Source organism: Artemia sp. Qi Xiang Cuo, chromosome 6 (assembly GCF_049724085.1).
Source record: "Artemia sp. Qi Xiang Cuo chromosome 6, ASM4972408v1, whole genome shotgun sequence".
NCBI classification, from domain to species: domain Eukaryota; kingdom Metazoa; phylum Arthropoda; class Branchiopoda; order Anostraca; family Artemiidae; genus Artemia; species Artemia sp. Qi Xiang Cuo.
The window spans coordinates 38,209,580-38,233,071 of record NC_142799.1 but is presented as its reverse complement, the minus strand read 5'-3'; the positions used below and the strand labels follow the sequence as shown (position 1 = coordinate 38,233,071).

The window sequence follows — 23,492 nt, the reverse complement described above, 5'->3', positions numbered from 1 at the left end:
ATTCATGCCTAGAAAAATTCGGTTGAACTTGGAAACAAAACACACATCTTGAGTAAAAAGAAAGTTGCATTGGCTTCGTCTGTATCTTCAACAACAGATACCCATAGATTCTTTCATTCATTCTTTTTCCATCTTTATTTTTTTACAATCTTTCATCAGAGAACAGTGAAACTGAAGATTGCTTATGAATTTTAAGGCTGAGGTCCCAAAGTAAATAATCTTCAGTTCATTTCCATTGTTGCTCTTATACAGAGCATTTCAAAGACGGGGGGGGTTGAGCTGCCCCAGGCACCGCGGAAGGAGGGGGGACTTGAGTATTACCCACTTTGATCAAATTTTCCACCTTGATTTAGCTTTTTATATTTGAGTCACGAGGGGGCACACTAATTAATTTTTCCCCGGGCACCCGCAACCCTATGAATGGCTCTGCTCATATACAGTATTTATTTCTCTGCTTTGGCAAAGGAATGGACTGTAACAATTAATTGTTAATTAAAGAATTTAATTGTCTTAGAAAATCAGTATTTTACAAATATTTACAGCCGTATATAACCAACTTAAAAAATACTATTTATCAAACTAGGTTTTCGTCATTTACATGCTTCAAAATCCAATCAGTATAAGCAGATACTCGGGTGTATAAACCGGGTAGTCTAGGCCGAGCACAACCATATCCTGCTGATACAACACCAACGACTACCAGCTTGTCTCCTTCTGTCAGCATTAATGGGCCGCCACTATCTCCCTGTAAAACAAAAATTAGTAACTACATTAACAAAAAATCATATGGAACTAACCAATTTTCGGTCCAAAGCAATAGCATATTTTATGGGTCACTAGCTATCGTTTAAGAGTCAGCCTGATAAATAAATTAAATAAAGAAAACAAGTTTTTTTTAACTGGAAGTAAGGAACGACGTTAAAACTTAAAACGAACAGAAATTATTCCGTATATGAAAGGGGCTGTCCCCTCCTCAACGCCTCGCTCTTTACACTAAAGTTTGACTTTCTCACAACTCTATTTTATTAAACAATATAAAACTTTAGCGTTTTTTTATTTGATTTTTGAACGTTTTTGAATAAATGCTGGTTTTGGTCTTGGCTCACCGTATATGAATAATTAAAACAAAATTTGCATATTAATTTACTTTTATTTGGTTAAATGGCTTTCTGGAAACTTGTTTAGTTTTATTTACGAACGTTTTTATTAGTAATAAATATACATAACTTACGAATTAACTTACGTAACAAACTTCTATATTCATATATTTTTAATGCGTATATTAGGGGGTTCGCCCCTTAGTCAATACCTTGCTCTTTAAGATAAAGTTCGAATTGTGTTCCAATTCTTCAAAAACGACCGCTTAATTACAAAGGCCGTTAATTAGAATAAATAGCTCTTATGAAAGTACTAACAAATCTTTGGCTTAAAGAGCGAGTTATTGACTAGGGGGTGAACCGAATCATATATGTAATATTTTCTGTTCGTTTAAAGTTTTGATGTTACTGCTGTTGCAGCTGAAAAACTTGTTTTTTTTATATTTAGTTTCTGATGTTTTTTTTAAATAATGCTGAAAAGTTCGGCGTCCCCTTCATAGCAATGTCCCTTCCCCCATGAAAACTTCCTTCATGGAAAGACCCTCCCACATAACCTCCGACCCCACCCCCACTACCAGGAAAAATCTCCCCTGAAAACGTCGGTATACTTCCCAATAACCAATACTATATGTTAACATTGGGTAAAGTTCATAACTTTCAGCCCTCCCCCGGGATCTTCGGGGGACTAAGTCATCCTAAAAGACATACTTAAAATATTTTCGAGTATGCTGAACAAAATGGCTATCTCGAAATTTTGATCGGGTGACTTTGGGAAAAAATGAGCGTGGGAGGGGGCCTAGTTGCCCTCCATTTTTTGGTCACTTAAAAACGGCACTAGAAATTTTAATTTCCATTCGAATGATTCCGCTCGCGATATTCTAGGACCACTGGGTCGATACGATCACCCCCGGGAAGAAAAAAATTAATAGACACACCCGTGATCTTTCTTCTGGCAAAAAATGCAAATTTCCACATTTTTGTAGATAGGAGCTTGAAACCTCTACATTAGGGTTCTCTGATATGCTGAATCTGATGATGTGATTTTCATTAAGGTTCTATGACTTTTAGGGGGTGTTTCCCCCTTTTATCAAAAATAATCCAAATTTTCTCAGGTGCGTGACTTTTGATGAATAGGACTAAACTTGATGAAACTTATATATTTGAAATCAGCATTAAAATCTGATTCTGTTGATGTGTCTATTTGTATCAAAATACCGTTTTCTAAAGTTTCGGTTACCATTGAGCCGGGTCGCTCCTTACTTACAGTTCGTTCCCACGAACTGTTTGATTAAATGTCAGTAACTTAAAATGCTGACTTTTAAGTAGCTATGAAAAAAAAGTAATAAAGAAATATGTGACAGGGTTTTCTTAACAAGGATGTTAAACTGTAAATGTTGGTGCCTCACCTCTTAAAACAGACTTAATTTAGATGTTAAGAATAAGAAAAAACTGACGTTTACAATATATTTGTTTATACAGAGTCATCTCCTTTTAGTTATGTTCAGGTGCTTGTTTCTACCTCAATAAAAAAAATCTTTGCAACATTTCTTGCTAATGAAAATGTTATCAAGGATCTAGATACGTCTGTCACCACAGCAATTGCTGGGGATTTTCTCCAACAAAATTAAATGTAGTTTTCTCGTGGTTTTTAAGAAAACGGTTCAGGAACTCTAAGCGTAAAGCATAAATTTTTCACAATAGGTAGTAATAAATATTGAAGAGTACTTTTTTTATTTTTAGTTCCACATTAAAACAGTGAAAGTAAAACAGTTGCCATAGATTATTTGATAAGTCAGTTGAAGAGTTAATTTAAGTTTCACTATGTTATATGCTATAATCCTATTAAATGAAAAGTAGACGAATAAAGCAAATATAATCCTAAATCTTGAGTTTAAAATTGTATAAATTGTATAAATGTATAATTTTTTTTTACAAAAATGATATAATTTCATAGATCAGGCTTTACTTTGGATATAACTTATTTCACCAATATTTATGTTGCTCTTTTCCTCAGTCAAATCTGAGCATAATTATACTGTTTGTTTCTTATGAAAAACTATTCGCTATTCTTATGGAATAAATTAGTCATATCAATTTTAGCTGCTTATGCAGGCTCCCCTAAAGAAATTGCAGATACAGGATTTTAGGAAGGGTGGGGGGAGGGGCAGCTCCTTGCAAGACATTTAAGTTCTAAATTAATCCTAACGTTACTGATATTGGGAGTTGCGGGCATCTGCTTTTATTCGTCATGTGCCTGTCAGTTCTGTAAAGCGATCCACAAAATTATATTTATAGAAACACTATCAATATTATATAACGGATTCTCGCCTTCTATTTCTACTATTACCAAATCTATCAATGACGCTTTTTATTGACGCTTATGACAATATCATATTAAACATACTGAAGGGCAACTCTGGTGAGTCTTTCCTTCGCCGTTTCATTTCTGAGCCACGTTTTCAATCTTCTTAAGGTAGAGAAACTTCGTTCAACAGACGCCACACTGACAGGTAGGGTCACGAGGATCTGAAAGAGCGCTGAAATATTCGGGAAAATGTCAGCATCGCAATTGTGTTTCTGTAAAAATTCCCCTAGTGTTTTCAATAATCAAAATTTGTAGATAGCCATTTTGTTCAACATATTCGAAAATCTAATAAATATGACTTTGAGGAAGACTTAATCCCCCACAGTTCCCGGGGGAAGGGCTGCAAGTTATGAACTTTGCCCATCGTTTACATATAGTATTGGTTATTGGGAAGTATACAGACGTTTTCAGGAGGGATTTTTTTTCTGGTGTGGGGAGAGGGGCGTCAGAGTAGGAGGTTACGGGGGTAGATCTTTACATGGTGGATGTTTCCTTGGGAGAAGGGACATTTCTATGAAGGGGGCGCCAGATTTCCCAGCATTATTTGAAAAACGATCAGAAATTAAATAAAAAACAAGTTTTTTCAACTGAAAGTAAGGAGCAACATTAAACATTAAAACGAAAAGAAATTATTATATATATGAGGGGGTTCGCCCCCTAGTCAATAGCTCACTCTTTACACTAAAGTCTTTTTTAGTACTTTGAAAAGAGCTATCTATTCTATTTAACCGGCCTTTGTGATTCAGGGTTAGCGATTCGAACAAAATTCAATCTTTAGAGTAAAAAGTGACCTCACTTTTTACTCTTGACGAGGGGGGCGAACTACCTAATATACGTAATAATAACATACGAATATAGAAGTTCTTTATGTAAATTAATTCATAAGTTACGTCAGGACAAAATTTCGAGAAAGCTATTTAGCCAAAAAAAGTAAAATTAATATGAAAATTTTGTTTTAATTATTCAGGTACGATGACCCAGAATCAAAGCTGCATTAATTCAAAAACGTTCAAAAATTAGATAAAAAATAAGTTTTATTTAGCTGAAACAAGTTTTTTTTAACTTAAAATGAACAGAAATTATTCTTTATATGAAATTACTAATGTTTACAACATTGTTTACTCGTTCTGATGCTCACTGTTGTGCATTTGCAGGTAATTCTCATTACCGCTTATTCTTGAACCGGCTACTCCCTTGTTCTCACTGTGGCATATCTTTCAGCCACATATTTCTTTGATTTTCCCTTTTGTTTTTGAGTAGTTTTAATTCTTCCTGCAGCTTATCTTTGAGCCATATGTTTCTTTGCTCTTTACTTTTGTTTTTGACTCGTTGTTTTGTTACTGTTGCTGACGGAAGTATTCTGACTATATATAATTGTTCTTCATTATCGTTTATCATTACTTTAAACATTTTTTATTTTCCTCAGACACCACCAACCCTATGAACAGCTCTGCTCTGTGTTTACAATTAAGCTAAATTACCTGTTTCTAGTTTCTGTCTGACTCCAAGATCCTTCTCCGTGATTGAATTTTTCAAACTAACAACATATTCACCAGTGGCGCCAAGTCACGACAATGTAGGGGGGGGCAAGGATTTTTTTTTAAATTAAGATGCAAAAAAAAGAACAACATTTAGCAAACATACCTAAAACAGGGGGTAGCGGCGAGGTCGCTGCTTGGCAAAATCGTTGACTAATCTATCCAAATCCAGTTTCTTTACCTCCTCTTTTTCAACGGCCATTATCATGAGATCACTGAGTCTGTCGTGTCCCATCGTCGATCGCAGATAGTCTTTAACACGCCCAAATGCCGAGAAGAATCGATCAGTACTAGTAGTGGTCACAGGCAAAGTAGCAACAAGTTTCATCAGTTTTAGCACTGCAGAATAGGCAACTGGGAGGTCGGATAAGATTTCGATAGCTAAAAGAAGATCCATTTTTGAAATATCACCTTTTGACAGATGCAGCTTCGCAAGAGAAAGCTGGGATTCTATAGCATGGTCGTCAACACCGAGAATCTCTTGATAATGACACATAACTCTTTCCACTTTTGAAATTTCGAGAAAATTGGAACTTGAGGGGTCGAAGGCAGATAAAGCGTCGAGCAGAGGAATATTCTGCATGAAACGTTGGTCCATCTCACTCGTGAAACGATCTATTACCTCAAAGTACAGAAGTTTACCGCAGTCTGATTTAACTGGCTGACTGATATTGCATTTACCGGCTGTTGAGTTTGAAAGAAAGGCTTTGAGACGAATGGAAATGGATTGACTTCTCTTGTTTCGAGCACTGGTTTTAGATTGTGGAGATTTCGATTCCTGGATATCATTTAAAGCTAAGAATTTAGATATGTTTTTGCTTAAGTTTTTCCATTCTTTATCATTTCTCGGCTTTTGGAGTGTCTCATATTTCCCAGAAATCAGTGCAAGTGCCTTATAAATCAAGAAACTTCCAGATTGAAGTTGCTCTGATAAACAATTTACAATGACTAATACTTTTTCCATTATGTGTAAAGTTGAAACAAAAGAGGCAGAGTTGATTTTGTCCAGTAGTCCTTTTTCTTCACACGCTGCCTCGCCGTTGGAACTATCAGAGACTGCGGCAAGCACAGCATCAATACAATCAAATCTGGCCTTCACCTTCGAAATAGGGTGGACTGCGTAAAACCAGCGAATCTGGACGGTCCTCTCTAGCTCCAAGACTTTTTGCCCGCTAATACGCTGGGATTCCACAAATAGCTCGTGACGTGTATTGCTGCATGATATAAATGCGTAAAGTCTTTGCACCACAGAGGAAAATTCAGAAAGTTCGCTGATATTTTTTAGCCAGTCAGTCAAAACCAAGTTCAATCTGTGGGCGTGACAGTGTACATAAACTGCATGAGGCACCTTCTCCCTAAACTTTGCTTGAACTTCGTTAAATTCCCCACTCCTGGCGGATGTGCCATCATAACATTGGGCAATACACAGCATTGAATCTACACCTATCTTTTCTATAGTTTTACAAATTGAGTTGGATAATCTCTCGGCGTCTAATTTTTGCATGTGATAGCAGCCGATTGGTCGCTCCACTACTTTTCCATTTGATGTGTACCTGAGTAGGATCGCTAATTGTTCTTTTCTAGAAACGTCTTTTGTCTCGTTGACAAGAATAGCAAAGTAATTAGCTGATTTTACTTCTGAAATAATATATTGGCGCAAGGCATTTCCTAGCAGTGTAACTGCGTCATTTTGGTACTGATGACTGCAATAGTGACCATATCGGCGCAGTAACTTGGCTTTCAGCTTTTCGTCGCCTTTAGACATTTCCTCCATCAATTCAACCAAATTACCCCGGTTTGCAGATGTTTCTGATTCGTCATGACCCATGAAAGCAAGACCCTGGCGGCCAAGAAAGCCAATAGTGCGAAAAATGTACTTCACATGATCTCTATTTTCCTGAACCTCTTGAGATCTGGATTGAATTAAGGCATTCGCTAAAGATTTCGAAGTATCAGTACTCATTATCTTAAATTCCGTCCAGGCTGACATACAATGCCTATGTCTTTCAGAACCATCATGTTGCTTTAATATTGCAGAACTATCTTTCCACTTGCAAAATCCCGACTCAATGAAAGTCCTTCTTCCAGTATTTTTTCCCACCCTTAGAGTGCCCATTGAAAAATAATAGCAAGCAAAACAAAACACGGAAGTTTTTTTGAGCATTCTACCCATTCATAAATCTAATTGTAATATTCACTAAATTTCCTTCCATTACAAGTGGTAGCCGGATATCTCTCAAGAATAGGTTGAGCTGGTTTGTCGTGATGCGTCCTAGGGATATCTGAGAGAGTTTCTTGACTGCTACTGGAGCCCGCAAGGGGTTCAGCGATGCAGACCGAACTTTCATGTTGATCGGAGCCATTTATTGTTCCGCTTGTTTCAGAAATTATGTCACAGGTGGGGGAATTTATCTCAACTAACCCGAGACTTAGGGCGCTGACACTATTGCCAGTTTCTTGCACTAAAGTTTCTTCATTTTTCTTCCGCATTTTCACCGAAAAAAAATCCAAAGTTTGTTGTCGCTTTTTACTCATATTTAAACGAGTAGTAGACAATGACTTCACTCAGACACGGCAAGAGAAGAACTGAAGAAACACGTAGAAACTCACTTAGAAAATCACTCCCATACTCCACGATGAAACTACCCCGCTTAGAAACCCCATAAACCAATCACTTACATTTCCTGTTCACGACAGTCCCATACACTCCACTGGGACTAGTTATCCCATAAACTATTCAACAACGTTAAGAATCTGCTGACCAAAACCCCTTGAAACCCTAGAACACATGTCCTTTCCCAGCTACTAAAAAAGGCAATATACAAAACTCATAGTTTACAACGAATTCTTCACAAGAACAATAACAAACGGGTACTGACCACATGAAGCTTAGTTTTGAATGAACCCTACTCGGAAATAAAATAGTGTAGACACGCTCGCTCTTAGACATTTCAAAACAAGATTATATAATTAGGGCACCAGTTTGTTGCTCGTATTTATTGGACCAGTTGCTGGTTTAATATAGCACATAGCTAAAATAGAAAATAGCTGTGAATTATAAATAAGAAGGTACTTTTCAAAGTGTAGGGGGGGCCATGGCCCCCCCTGCCCCCCTAATTGGCGCCTCTGATATTCACCCTTTCTGCTTGGCTTATTTCGTTGTGATTCCGAAACATTCAGAATGCGAAGTTCCATTACATTTTTCAATAAATTTTCCCTCTTATTTCTTGCGTCTAGCATTTAGAAGCCAGAGGCGGATGCTCAGAAAAAAGGTGTCAGGGTATTTAGCGTATATATTATGTTTATTGGGACGGTAGAGTAGACGTTCTACATACTTTTATTTTCAAGGAATGTTGATGAAGAGATGGGGTGGGGTACCCAAAAATTAGAAGGGATAACCACAGTAAAGACACAATATATTTTATATTGTGGTTCAAATCTACAAAGAAGGTAAATGACCAAATAGGTAAAATTTTCAAACATGATTATTTTTTTTTTGGGGGGGGGTTCAAGTGAATTCAATTTCTAGTCCAAATGTAGCGAGATTTAAAACATTATACCCCAAAAACCCGCCTTGCGGGTTTTTAGTAACTTGTCCCGCAAAGCTGAAAATTTCATAGCCCAATTGGCTGGAAATAGCCCAACCTGGCAACACTGACCATAAGGCGTGTCTTTTATTGCAGTCACTTCAAGAAGTTGTTAATTACTAGAAAAAAACACAAACAGGTTTTTGAGGGTTCAACAATTTACGAGATGACAAGCTACAAAATGCCTTTTGTGGTCGGGTGACACCAAGTACTGGACAATTCGCCAAAGACTTAGGGCTGGCAAATCAAGTGTCGTTAACCCTTTTCAAACATGCGTTGATTTCACAATCAAATCAAAGATATCTAATTATAGAACTTGTTCCCCATCCTGGGGGGGGGGGGCAGTCACCCCTTGTATCCAATGCCTCCCTAAATCTAGTGAGCTAGGTTCACTCGGTTTTCTTTTGGTATATCGTGCTCAGTTTTTACTTGGAAGTTTCATGAAGTCTTACATCAAGAACTATAGCCAAATGCAAATGATTTAGCTGTAATACGAAAATCCAAGTAAACTAATTTACAAAAATGGCATGGTTTGGCATTAAAAACACTTTCCCGTTCTTCACGGTTAAATTTTTTTATTGTCACCCCAAAATTACGTCCTTTCTCTACATTTTTCAAGTCGCAGGGGGCAAGGTTTAATAACCATTGTGGCCTTTCAATGATGTGGGCTATCTTACGTTCCCAATGTTTAAACTAATCAATTTCGAGTGCATTGTTAAATGTCAAAAGTGACTTTTTTTTACCTTTGTCCGATTCTGTACTGAAGACTAGGCTATGTGATATTTGACTTTTTTTATACCTGACAGGCGTCCTTTCCTCCTTCTTCCACACCAGCACACATGCTTGACTCAGGAATTTTCAATTTCTTTTTATTTTCTCGGAACCATTCCTGGCATTGAGCTCTTTCTACAATAGGTAAGACGAGTTTCAGCAGAGTTGAAGCAGGCGATCCCTCTGTAAAAAAAAAAAAAAAAAATCGTTCTTGATTTAATAAATAACATAGATATTGTTCTGACAGGCCAGCCATTGCGAATCCTAATTCACACATCATAGGCAGTACAATAGCGCTGCCAAAGTAAAGAACGATGTTGGCACAATGTATTTTTTTTCCATACCTGGGCACTTCGTATCGAAGGAGTTGTAGAAACTTTGAAAAGGGCTCATTCGATTGGACAATTGAGTGGTTAGTGCCCATTTTAATACTCAAAAGTGATTGGAAGGCAACTAACACCCCTTCCACGCCCACCATTTCCCCAAACACATCCAATCAAAATTTCTAGATAGCCATTTCGTTCAGCATCGTTATCATATCAGATATAAATTATGTTTTTGAAGAGGACACTCCCTCAAAGCCCTCATGGCAAGGGTTGTAAGTTATGCCTTGGGGTCATGTAAGGTTTTTATAGAAAGCTTTGTCGTAAGAACTTCAAAAAAGGCTCATTCGACTGGAAATTCAAAGGGCTAGTGCCCTTTTTAATAGTTGAAAGCGATTGGAGGGCAACTCACGCCTACCTTTTTCCTAAACACATCCAATGAAAATTTTAAGCTAGCCATTTTTTTCAACGTATTTGGAAGTTCTGGAATTTAGGTCTTTGAGGATGACAACCCCCTCCCCACAGCCCTCAAAGCAAGGTTTGTAAGTTATGCCCTAGGGACATATAAGGTTTCTACAGAACGCGTTGTCGTAGAAACTTGGCAAAGGGCTCAATTGATTGGAAATTGAAATTGCTTTTGCTCCATTAAAGGTCGAAAGTGATTGCAAGGCAACTAACACCACTTACACGCCCACCATTTCCCCAAAAACATCCAATCGAAATTTTGAGATAGCCATTTTTTTCAAGCGGTTTAAGTTCAGGAAACTATACCTTTGATTAGAACACTCCCCCCACAGTCTTCAGGGCAAGGGTTATAAGCTATGCCCTGGGGGCATATAAGTTTTTATTGAAATCTTTGTCGTAGAAACTTGAAGAAGGGCTCATTCGATTGGAAATTCAAAGGGCTAGTGCCCTTTTTAATAGTCTCGAAAGTGATTTAAGGGCAACTAACCCCCCTCTCTCACCAATCTTTTGCCCAAACATCCAATCAAAATTTTTGAATAGCCATTTTATTCAACGTAGTTGAAAGTTTTGGAAATTAGGTCCTTAAGAATGACAACGCCTCCACCTCCACAGCCCTCAGGGCAGTTCAACCCTCAGGGCAGTAAGTTTTTATTGAAATCTTTGTCGTAGAAACTTGAAGAAGGGCTCATTCGATTGGAAATTCAAAGAGCTAGTGCCTTTTTTAATAGTCTCAAAAGTGATTTGAGGGTAACTAACCCCCTCTCTCGCCTACCTTTTCCCCAAACACATCCAATAAAATTTTTTAAATGGCTATTTTATTCAACGTATTTGAAAGTTTTGGAAATTAGATCTTTAAATATGACAACCCCCACAGCCCCCAGGGCAAGGGTTGTAAGTTATGCCCGGTGGGCATATAAGGTTTTTATAGAAAGAGTTGTCGTAGAAACTTCAAAAAGGGTTCATTCAATTGGAAATTGAAAGGGCTAGTGCACTTTTAATAGCCGAAAGTAATTGAAAGGCAACTATCCCCCCTCTCACGCCCACCGTTTCCCCAAACACATGCAATCAAAATTTTGAGATATGCATTTTGTTCAACGCAGTCGGAAATTAGGAATTAGGTCTTTTAGGATGATAACCCCATCAGAGCCCTCAGTGCAAGGGTTGTAAGTTATGCCCTGGGGGCATATAAGGTTTATATAGGAAGTTGTTGTAGAAATTTCAAAAAGGGCTCATTTGATTGGAAATTAAAATTGCCCTTTTTAATAGTCGAAAGTGAATGGGATAAATCAAAGTTTAGAGATAGCCATTTTGTTCAACATAGTTGAAAGTTCTGGAAATTATGTTTTTAAGGATGGCAAGCCCCACAGAGCCCCCAGGGCAAAGGATGTAAGTTATACCCTGGGGGTATATAAGTTTTTTATAAATAAAGTTGTTGTAAAAACTTCAAAAGGGGCTCATTCAATTGGAAATTGAGAGGGCTAACCCCCATCTCACGCCCACCATTCTCCCAAACACATCCAATCAAAGTTTTTAGATAGCCATTTTGTTCAACGTTGCAGAAAGTTCTGGAAATTAGGTCTTTGAGGATGACACCCCCAGCCCTCGGGGCAAGGGTTGTAAGTTATGAATGTGCATTGTCAGTTTAATATACATATACTGATATTTAATAATCAAAATGTTAATATTATTTGATTTATTAAAGTTATGAAGGTGAAAACATTTATATTGTTTTCACTAAAGTGCAAATTATGTTATGGCCTTGGGAAGGCATAGGGGTTTTGAGCCCAACTTATGTTAATTTCTGCAGGTTTTGGGCTTGACTCGGTTATTTATTGTAATTTCTGTTCGGTTTGGGTTTCAATTATTTATCGATGCTGATTTGTGGTAGTTTCATGCTTGGTAGATTATTTGATTTTATGTTTCCTCATTTTTTGTTTAATTGAGTTCTTTACTTTTCTTTGAAAAACTTATTTTTTGAAAAAGTTTTTTTGATTAATTTTCTGAAAAGTTAACATAATAATAGACAATATCAAATATAATGTCAGCTATTCAAAATTTATTGAACTGTTTTAACTTCAATGAGAATCATTACTGTGAAATATGCTAGTTTACTTCAGTACAATCGTGTATTCTGGGATTTCTTTCTGTGGAGGACTCTGGAGGGGGAGGGAGGCCAAATTGAAAAATACACCAAAAAATATCAAGCATATTAAAAATAAAAAAATATTTGTTAAATTGTGAAATTCCCATGTTTCCAAGGAGGGTATGGGGATCAAATTTCTCCCTTTCTTGCACAACTGCCTCAGTAATGAATTTCAGAGAATAATATCCAATAGAATAATCGGGAAGAGATAGTTCAACTTGGAGTGCTTTTTACTTTGTTGTTGCAAGCAACTAAATAGCAGGGTACTACATTAGATTTTTCTAACTACTAAATTGTCCAGAATGAAAATTTGTAACGTATTTTGAGTGGCTTTGGACTTCCTACAGGAAGCTTCTAGTAAATAGTAAATTGTAAGAAGATATGTTTAATATTGATTCTGTGCAGTATTCTGTACAGAAACATCTGTAAAGCTTTGATTCAGTCTTTGAACAGTTAAGGTTTATCTAGTCTTTTAAAAATGATTAATCCCTGTTTTGAACCAGTTGTTGGTAAAGGATTTTTATTGTGATTTAATAAGACACTGAATTATTTCAGTAGTTACGAAATAGTGAGAACACTTTTACGTCTAATATACTATTAAAAATATTTATTCAGTATCTGTAACCTAGTGGAATATGTTACGTCACTGGATAAATTGAATTGACTTGAGTTTCTGTCCACTGCATTAATTGAAATTTTGGCTTTCTTAAATTGAGATAATTTCATATGATATCCAAGTGTGGTATGCCAGTTTGGTAATAATAAGGATTATAATGACATATAATTGCATTCATATTGGCAAGACCTGTGACAACCAGAGCTTTGAATTTGTTTGAATTTGAGTGAGATAATTTTATATGATATCCAAGTGCGGTATGCCAGTCTGGTAGTAATAAGGATTATAGTGGCACATAATTGCCTTCATATTGGCAAGACCTGTGATAAGCAGAGCTTTGAATTTTTTCATTCTATTCCAAGGAATGTTTGCACAAGGCCAGAATCCAGGGTATAACCATGTTTCAAATGAAGCGAAATCTCGATTAATGGCGATGCTCACCCTAATGAATAGTCAGTAAGCAAAAATACACCCAATTACATCAGAAATAGCGGCAATAAATGGCGGACTGGCACAATTATCAAATAAGCTAGAGGGAGCGATCGCTGAAGTTGAGGCAGAACTCATAAATACGTAAGGAGAAGTGGATTTCCTGAGAACAGAATTGGAGAAGACGCGACTTAAAATGGTTAACATGGAGGCTGATTCGAAAAGAACAAATGTGATTTTGTACAACTTTGATCTGTCAAGACGAGCACAGACATTACTTGAAGGTGTAGTTGCCACTTTCAACCAGTTTATTCCGAACGTCTTGTTACACCTTAGCGACATAAAAGACGTTTTCCGTATTAAACGTAATAAAAACCCCACCCCGTTTTGGTTAAATTTACGAGCGCTTTTTGACGTGATTTCGTTCTGAAATCAGGTCCACATTTTAGACAAGGAGAAATTCGGATTACGTCTGAATACACAGAAAGAGAATTGCTTGCGAGAAAGAATATGAAATTTGCCCTTGCGGCAGCGAAATCAGCAGGAAAAGAGGCTAAGTTGCGTGGTGTGAAACTGTTTGTAGAGAACAAGAGTAATAAATACATTTTCACAACTGATGCGATAGAGGAGTGCACAGTACCTGGTGGTGAATATAAAAGGGGAGTTGCTAGTGCACACAAGATATTGGCTGCTGGAGGTTCTTAATTGAAGCGCATAAAAGACCCATCTCTGTTGATGCGCCACAAGTTGAAGGGGGTGCTCCAAAGAGAGGGAATTCTTAAACTATTAGCCCGAATGATAGTGCGAGGAATACAACACTGCCCCCCTTTCTTAGAGATAGGGCCGCAATAAATGAAAGGCAGATCGCACCTCGTAAATATCTTTCCAAGATCAAAGTGGTCGGCCGCAAGAATAGGGAGACCAGGGTCAGCGTCACTTTTAGTTTCGATTCAAATGAGCCCACTCAAGATATTGTAGGACCACTGGATCGTACGATCACCCCTGGAAAAAAAAAACAAATAAAAGCATCCGTGATCTTTCTTCTGGCAAAAAATACAAAATTTTACATTTTTGCAGATTGGAGCTCGAAACCTATACACTAGGGTTCTCTGAGAGGCTGAATCTGTTAGTGTGATTTTCATTAAAATTAGATGACTTCCAAGGGTTCTTTCCCCCTTTTCTCGAAAATCAGACGAATTTTCTCAGGCTCGTAACCTTTTATAGGTAAGACTAAACTTAACTAAGTTTATATATTTGAAATTACCATAAAAATATAATTCTTTTGATATATCTTTTGGTATCAAAATTCTGTTTTTTAGAGTTTCGATTACTATTGAGCCGGGTCACTCCTAACTTACACTTCGTTACCACGGACTGTTTGATATCGTTAAGAGTTGAAGCCGATGGACGGTTTATTATTTTTTTTGTGCGGTTTATATCCCCCCAGAGTTGAGCTCGTTTAACGAGGAGGTTACGTGATGTATACTAGAGGATGAAAAATGTAAATTATCAATTCAGTTTCCTTCCGATTCGTTTTGTCTTACGGGGGCTTTAATGGTTATGATGGGTTTACTCCAGAAGTTTTGATGTCACTTCATCCCTGTACGGACGAATCTGCTTGGGAGGTTTCGGATAATTTGGTAATCCATGTTCCTCCGTGGGCAATTAAGGACAATAATAGACGGAAGAATAATTTGGGTCGTAAAATTTTGGATTTTTATGGTAAGGAAAATTTTGTTATTTTGAATGTAAGAGTTGCAAAGGATGGAGATTTGGGAAATTTTTTATATATTTTTTTCAGGGCCTTCTCCAAGTGTGATTGATTATGTTTTGGTGGATGTTCCTCTTTGGCGTGATGACAGCGGTAGGTTCGGATCATTTGCCTGTTAGGGCCACTTTTGAGTGGGTTATTTCTAAGAAACTAGCAGCTAAAAATGAAAGGAAGAATAAACGTAGGGTAAATGAGGATTTACGGATTAGAAAGGCACTGAAAGTAACAGGAGAGAAAGAGAAAGATTCTCAAAGTATGATGGTGAGTGAAGAAGTTCAGCGGGAAATAGATAAATGTTTGGTTTTATTAGGTGATAGAAGAATAGAGGAGTCGTTAGCATTAGTTTATGATGTTGTATATGAGGTAGGTTCAAAGTTATTGCAGAGTTAAGAATGATATTAATAATGGATATTTTGATGGTGATTGTGAAAGGAAACGCCAGAAAGTTTTAGAGACACTGCGGAAAGCGGGGGATAGCATAGATACTAGGGAAAATACTAGGTTTTATATGGATTATAAGTTGATTCGGAAAAAGTATAAAAAAATTTTTAACATTAAGAAAAAAGAGCATGAAACTAGGACAAAAGAGCAACAGATGAAAGATTATAGAGAATGGGATATTAGGACTTATTGGCGTATAGTTAAGACATCTATAATAGGGTTATGATGGTATGCCAGCAATAGATTCTTATCCTACATATTTGGAGGAGAGAGAAAATGAAGTGATTAGGACCAAGGAGGAACTAGTTTGAGTTTAGATCTGGTATCTGCAGTAAGTGATGTAGTAGATAGGCCAATGAAAGAATGCGATTATGACTTGATTGCTCCCATCCAGGTAAGCGAAGCTTGGGATACAATGTAAGGAATGAGAGGTGGATCTGCTCCAGGTATAGATGGAATACCAGCCTCATATTGGAAGTGGGGAAGGGTGTGGCTGCTGCTTGCTATAGCAGGGACATGTTCTGGTATATTGAAAATTGCAGAATGGCCCTTGTCTTGGGTTACGTTTATTCTAGTGAGTAGAGAGCTATCTTATACTCCGATGGCTCACCCCTGCTGCCACCTATAACTCCGGACAGGACTCCTAATATGGGCATAGAGTCATTAGGGAGAATGATTGCGTAATCGGTCAATGACCTCTTTCTCCAGGTGTGTTTTTGGCACGCTCTTAGCGAGTGTCAATGTTGTTATTGTTTCCGAGGCCAAATGTCAAGGTCAATGTTGTTTTGAACAGAGTTCTTAGAGAGAACACTTGGTTAATGAGGTCAATGTTATTGTTGTTGTTTTGGACACGTTCTCAGCGAATGTCAATGTCAATGTTGTTATTGTTATTCGAGCCAAATGTTGTTGTCGTTCGAAGCAAAGTTAATGACATTTCCTTCCTGTTCGAGGCAGATGTTATTATCCGGAAATAGTATTTGTTATTGTTATTCGAGCCAAATGTTGTTGTCGTTCGAAGCAAAGTTAATGACACTTCCATCCTGTTCGAGGCAGATGTTATGATCCGGAAATAGTATTTGTTATTGTTATTCGAGCCAGATGTTATGAGGTTCCCGGAAACAGTAAATTAATGTCTGACAGATGACGTCAAGTTAATTAATGTCCTTGCATTTCCAAAGAGAATTGTCACCAAGAAACAGTTAGATCACACATGATGTCATGATTGATTGATTGGCACAAAAGTGGAATTAATTTGTTGTTCTATAGAGAATTGATTCACGAAAGGGAAACTAATTTGTTGTTTCTAACAAGAGAATCGTTTCCGAGCAGACGTATTGATCTTAGCGCGCGAAAAGGTTTCCAAATAATTTGAAATGCATTGGCGCAGAGATGCCAAACAAAAGGAACATGCCGAAAGTCCGTTTAGGGATAATTTTGGCGAAACCGTTTTAGCTATTTTATGGAACTATTTCGGCGAAACAGCTAGAGACATTTTAAAAGGTGATTTTTGAAGAGATTTTGGAGGAGGTTTTGAGTGTGGTCGTTATAATGCACAAGTTGCATTTGAACAGTGTTGTGAGGTCCTCGACCCAAACCCCAACGGATTCTATGACCCCACCCCAACCCCGAAGGACGCCCCTGGTACACCCACGCCCCCCAAGCTCTCAAATGCCCCCCGACGCCCCCAAAGGGCCACCCAGACCCCCCAATTCCATCCCCGGACCCCCCAAAAGCCCAACGAGCGCCTGCAGGGCCCCCAGGCTCCCCAAGGCCCGCCACCGGTCCCCCCCTGTCCCCCCGGCCCGCGACTGCCCGCCCGGTGCCCCGCAGGAAGCCCCCCGGTCCTCAAAGGCCCCCAAGCTCTCAAAGGGCCACCGGAGCCCCCAACGGCCCACCCAGACCCCCAAAGGCCATCCCCGGGCCCCCCCAACGCCCATCGAGCTCCCGAAGGACCAACGGGATCCCAAACGCCCGCCCACGGGCCCCAAATGTCCCCCACGCCCGCAACTGCCCTCCCTGTGCCCCCAAGGCCCTCCCTGTGCCCCAAAGGCCCTCCCAGGGACCCCACGGCCCGCCCCCAGCCCCCCCCAAGGCCCCCCCAAGGTCTCAAAGGGCCACCGGAGCCCCCAAAGGCCCACCCACACACCCAAAGGCAAACCCCGGGCCCCCCGCACGCCCTCCCCCGGCGTCCAACGGCCCTCCCCTGGGCCCCCAAGGTCCCCCCGGCGCCCCACTGGCCCCCCCGACCCCCCAAGGCCTCACCCCCGCCCCCCAAGGGCCCCCCGACTCCCCACCGCCCAACCGGGTACCCAAGGGCCCCCAGCCCCCAACAAGGCCATACCCGAGCCCCAAAGGCCCTCCCCTGTCCCCAAAGGTCCACCCGTCCCCCCACCGCCCGCCCGGTGCCACCAAGGCCCTCCCCGGGCCCCCCAAAGCCCCATCGAGCTCCCCAAGGACCCACGGGGTCCCCAAGGCCCGTCACCGGTCCCCAAATGTACCCCCGGGCCCCCACTGCCCCCCCCGGACCTCCAAAGGCCCACAGGGCTCCCAAAAGACCACCGGGCTCCCAAGGGCCCTCCCCGGTCCACAAAGGTCCCCCGGGCTCCCAAAAGACCACTCAATCCTCAAGGGCCTCCGGATCCCCAAACGCCCTCCCTGGGCCCCAAAGGTCCTCCCCCGGTCACCATACATGCACACAAAAACTTACACACACACAAAAACTCACACACATACACAAAAACACACACACACACACGAAAACTAACACACACAAGAAAAATTACACACACACCCCAAAAATTACACACACTAAAACTTAAATACACACAAAAAATTACAATCACACAAAAACTTACACACACACACAAACACACACAAAACATACACACACACAAACACACACAAAAACTAATACACAAACACTCCAAAACTAAAACACACACAAAAACTTACACACACACACACAGACACACAAAATAACACATTAAAACAAAAAAACTCACACACACGCTCAAAAAAACTATCACACACACACACACAAAAAAAAATAAAACCCACACACACACAAAAAAAATTACACACACACGCCAAAACTAACAAACACAAAAACTAACACACACACCCACACACACAAAAACTAACACAAGAACACTAAAACTAACATGCACACAAAAAATAACATTCAAACAAAAACTTACACACACACACACACACACAAACAAAAATAACACACACAAACACACACAAACAAACACACAAACACAAAAAATTAAACACAAAAAAAAACATAAACACACACACACAAAAACATAAAAAAGAAAAAAAAAAAACACACACAAAAACTCACAAAAACATACACACACACACACACACAAACAATCAAAAAAAAAACACAAACACACACACACACAAAAACAAACACACAAATGCCAAAAAAATCACACACAAAAACTTACACATGAAAACGAAAAATAAAACAATAAATAAATAAAAAAAAATCTAAATATAAAACACTTACACACACACAAACACACACACACAAAAACTTACACACACACACAAACTTACACACACAAAAACAAACACACACACACAAAACAAACACAAGCACACAAAAAAAAACATGAACAAACAAACTAACACGCACACAAAAACTTACACACACACACACACACACAAAAATAACAAACAAACACACAAACACACACGAACAATTACACACACACGCCAAAACTTACACACACACAAAAACTTACACACACACATACACACACACATACACATGCACACAAAAAAAACTCAAACACAAGCACAAAAACTTACACACACACACACACGAACACATACACATACACGCACACACAAACACACACAAAAACAAACACACACACACAAAAACACACACAAACAAAAACCAACAAACACAAACAAAAACAAAAAAAAACAAAAAAACAAAAACACACACACACACATACTTACACACACAAGCCAAAACTTACACACACAAAAACTAACACACACACACAAAAACTTACACACAAACTCAAAAACTAACAATAACACAAAAACTAACAAACACAAAAAAACTTACACACACACACAAACTTACACACACACACACAAAAAACTAAAAACAACACAAAAAACCAAAGACACACAAAAACATAAACACACACACAAAGGATTAGACACACAAAAAATTACACGCACACAAAATATCTTACACACACAATCACAAACTTAAAATCACACAAAATCTTAAATTCACGCAAACACTTACACAAACGCACAAACAATAACACACACACACACACACAAAAACTTACACACACACACACACAAACTAAAGCAATAAAAAACACTTACACACACATAAACACGAACACACCCACAAAAACACACACACAAACAAAATCAAACGAACACATGAAACAACACACAAACAAACACATACACACACGAAAACTAACTCACACACACGACAAAACTAACACACACAAAATCTTATACACACAAAAACATACACACACACACACAAATAAAAAAACTTACACACACACGTCAAAAATTACATTCACACAAAAAATTACAAATACACACACACACAAAAACTAACAAAAACACAAAAACAAAAAAAAAAAAAAAAAACAAAAATAAAAACACACACACAACAACAAACACACAAACATAAACACACACACAAAACTGACACACAAACAAAAAAGAATAGACAAACAAAAACATACACGCACACACAAAAACTTAAATACACACTAAAAAACATACATTAACACAAAAACTTAAATGAACACAAAAAAATAAAAACTAAAGAAAAAAATTAAACACACAAACACAAATCTAATACACACACACACAAACTTTATAAAAAAATCAAAAATTACAAAAAACAACAACAAATCCGAAAACACACAAACTAAAAAAAGCACTAACAACAATACAAAAAAAACAAACAATAAAAGAAAAGAACAAAATTAAACACACACAAAAACAAAAATATACAAACACGAACACAATAAAATACACACAAAAACTCAAAAGCACACACAAAATTACACACACACAAAAACTTAAACACATTCACACAAACTTACACACACACAAAAGCTAACAAACACACACACTCAATAAAACTAACTCACACATTCCAAAACTAACACACACACTCAAAAACTTACACACACACACACAAAAACTTACACACACACACACACAAAAACTAACACATGCACACGAAAAAATAAAATCAAAAACACGAATAAACAAAAAAAATCAATAACTAAATTTATACATATAGAATTATAATTAAATAACAATAACAAATACACACACACACAAACACACACACACAAAAACTCACACAAGCACACAAAAAAACTCTAACTCACACACGCAAGAACACTTACACACACACTCCAAAACTAACACACACACAAACTTACACATGCACACTAAAAATAACACACACACACACGAAATATCAATTAAACACACACGCAAAAAATTACACACACACACACACAAAAACTAACAAACACACAAAAACTCAAACACACACACACACACACACACACACAAAAACTTACACATGCACACTAAAACTAACAATCACACAAAAACTTACAAGCACACAAAAACTTACACACACACACACACACAACACTTACAAACACACACACACACACGAAAACACATACACACACACAAAAACTTACACACACACAAAAAAACTTACACACACACATAAAAAAACAATTTCAAATTAAAACAAAAAAAACTCACACACAAATTAGAAAAATCATACACACACACACACACACACACACAAAACTAAAGAAAGAAAAAAAAAGAACAATTACACACACACGCAAACACATAAACAAACACAAACTTAGAACAACCCACACAAAAAAACAAACACAAAAAATTACACACACACACACACACACAAAACTAACACACACACAAACATACACACACACACACACAAACTAACAAACAGACACAAGAAAATAAAAAAAACATTAAAAATATAATAAACAAAAAAAACTACACATACACACAAAAACTTACACACACACACACACACAATCTTAAGCTCACAAAAAAAAATACACACACACACACACAAAAACTTACACAAGCACAATAAAACTTAAATTAACACAAAAAATTACATGAACAAAAAAAATGATACACACGCACACACACAAAACTCAAACACACACACACACTAAAACTAAAAAAAACACACACACACACACACACACACACACACAAACTTACACAAAAACACAACAAAAATTCACACACACACACACACAAAAACTTACAAACACACATGCACACACAAAACTTACACACACACTCACGAAAAATCACACACACACGACATAACTTAAACACACTAAAACTTAAAAAAAAACACACACACACACAAACACAAAAAAATACACACACATACACAAAAACTTACACACACACACACAAAAACACACACAAAAATAAAAACACACACACAAACTGACACCCACACACAAAAGCTTATACACACAAAACTAACACACACAAAAACAAACATAAACCCACACGAAAACAATAACATGCGCAAAAAAAAAAAAATTCACACAAAAAATTAAACAAACAAAAAAAATAAAACACACGCACAAAAACTTAAACACACACACAAAAACTTACACACACAAAAAAAAAAACACAAACAAAAAAACACACACACACAAAAAAAACTAACAAAAGCACACTAAAAATTAAAAGAACACTAAAAAATACACACACACACACACACACATTAAAACTAAAAAACACATTAAAAAAATAACACACGCAAAATCATAGGCTCAAAACCAATAATACACACACGAACACACAAAAATGAACAAACAAACTAAAAAACTAACAATCACACAAAAACTTACATGCACACAAAAATTTACACACACAAAAACTTGCATACACGCACAAAAAATAACACACACACACAAAAACTTACACACACACACACACACGAAAACTTACGCACACACACCAAAACTTACACACACACACGCCAAAACTTACACACACACACAAAAACTTACACACTTACCATATCACAGTTACATTGTCTTAATTGTTCAAATTTCATTTGAATTTCTGTCGTGAAATGCACGAGTTGGTATTTTTCAGTAGTGACTTGTTGTGCTTTACCTTCTCACAGTTACATTATCTTGATTATTCAAAGTTCATAAAATGAAAGAGTTGGAAAATTGGGGTCTTAGTCCACCAGCCCGAATTGTGGAAATCCACTAGCTCAGTATTGGGGTCCCACTCCCCCAGCCTGAACGGTGGAAATTCACTAGCTCAGTATTGGGATCCGATTACACCAGCCTGACCGGTGGACCTACACTAGCTCAGTAATGGGGTCAAAGTCCAACAGACTGAATGGTCGAAATCCACTAGATGGATATTTGGGTCTAAGTCAACCAGACTGAATGGTGGAAATTCACTCGCTCAGAATTAGGGTCTTAGTCCACCAGCCTGAATGGTGGAAATCCACTCGCTAAATCTTGGGGTCTCAGTGTAGCAGTCTGAATGGTGGAAATTCACTGTTTAAGTTAGGTTAGTTTAAATTATCTTGTACGCTCAGGATAATTTATCCTAACCTTTTCCGGCGATTATGTTTATTTTAGTGTAGATTAAGTTAGGTTAGGTTAAGTGAGGTTAGGTTAGCCCATGTACGCTTCACTTAGGTTAGCTTAGGTTAGGTGAGAGACAGGCAAAAAGTTAGGTGTATGATTAGGTTAGGTTAGGTTAGATTAAATTAGGTTAGGTTAAGTTAGGTTAGGCTAGGTTAGCCTACGTACCCGCGCGTACGTATGCTAACCTAGACTAACCTAACTTAACCTAACCTAATTTAATCTAACCTAACC

The 23,492-nt window shown here is 37.9% G+C and overlaps 1 protein-coding gene across 1 annotated transcript in view; it reads right to left on the bottom strand.

The window, feature by feature from the left end:
* Nucleotides 1-506: 506 nt before the first annotated feature.
* Nucleotides 507-23,492, bottom strand: part of LOC148951199 (trypsin-1-like) — a 49,385-nt gene continuing 26,399 nt past the window's right edge. Inside the window, exons 3-4 of the mRNA XM_089091024.1 lie at nt 9,387-9,541; nt 507-745 (exon numbers count right to left, since the gene is read on the bottom strand). Of these exons, the coding sequence (XP_088947150.1) occupies nt 575-745; nt 9,387-9,541 (326 nt within the window). The 3' untranslated portion in view covers nt 507-574. The remainder of the gene's footprint in view (nt 746-9,386; nt 9,542-23,492) is intronic.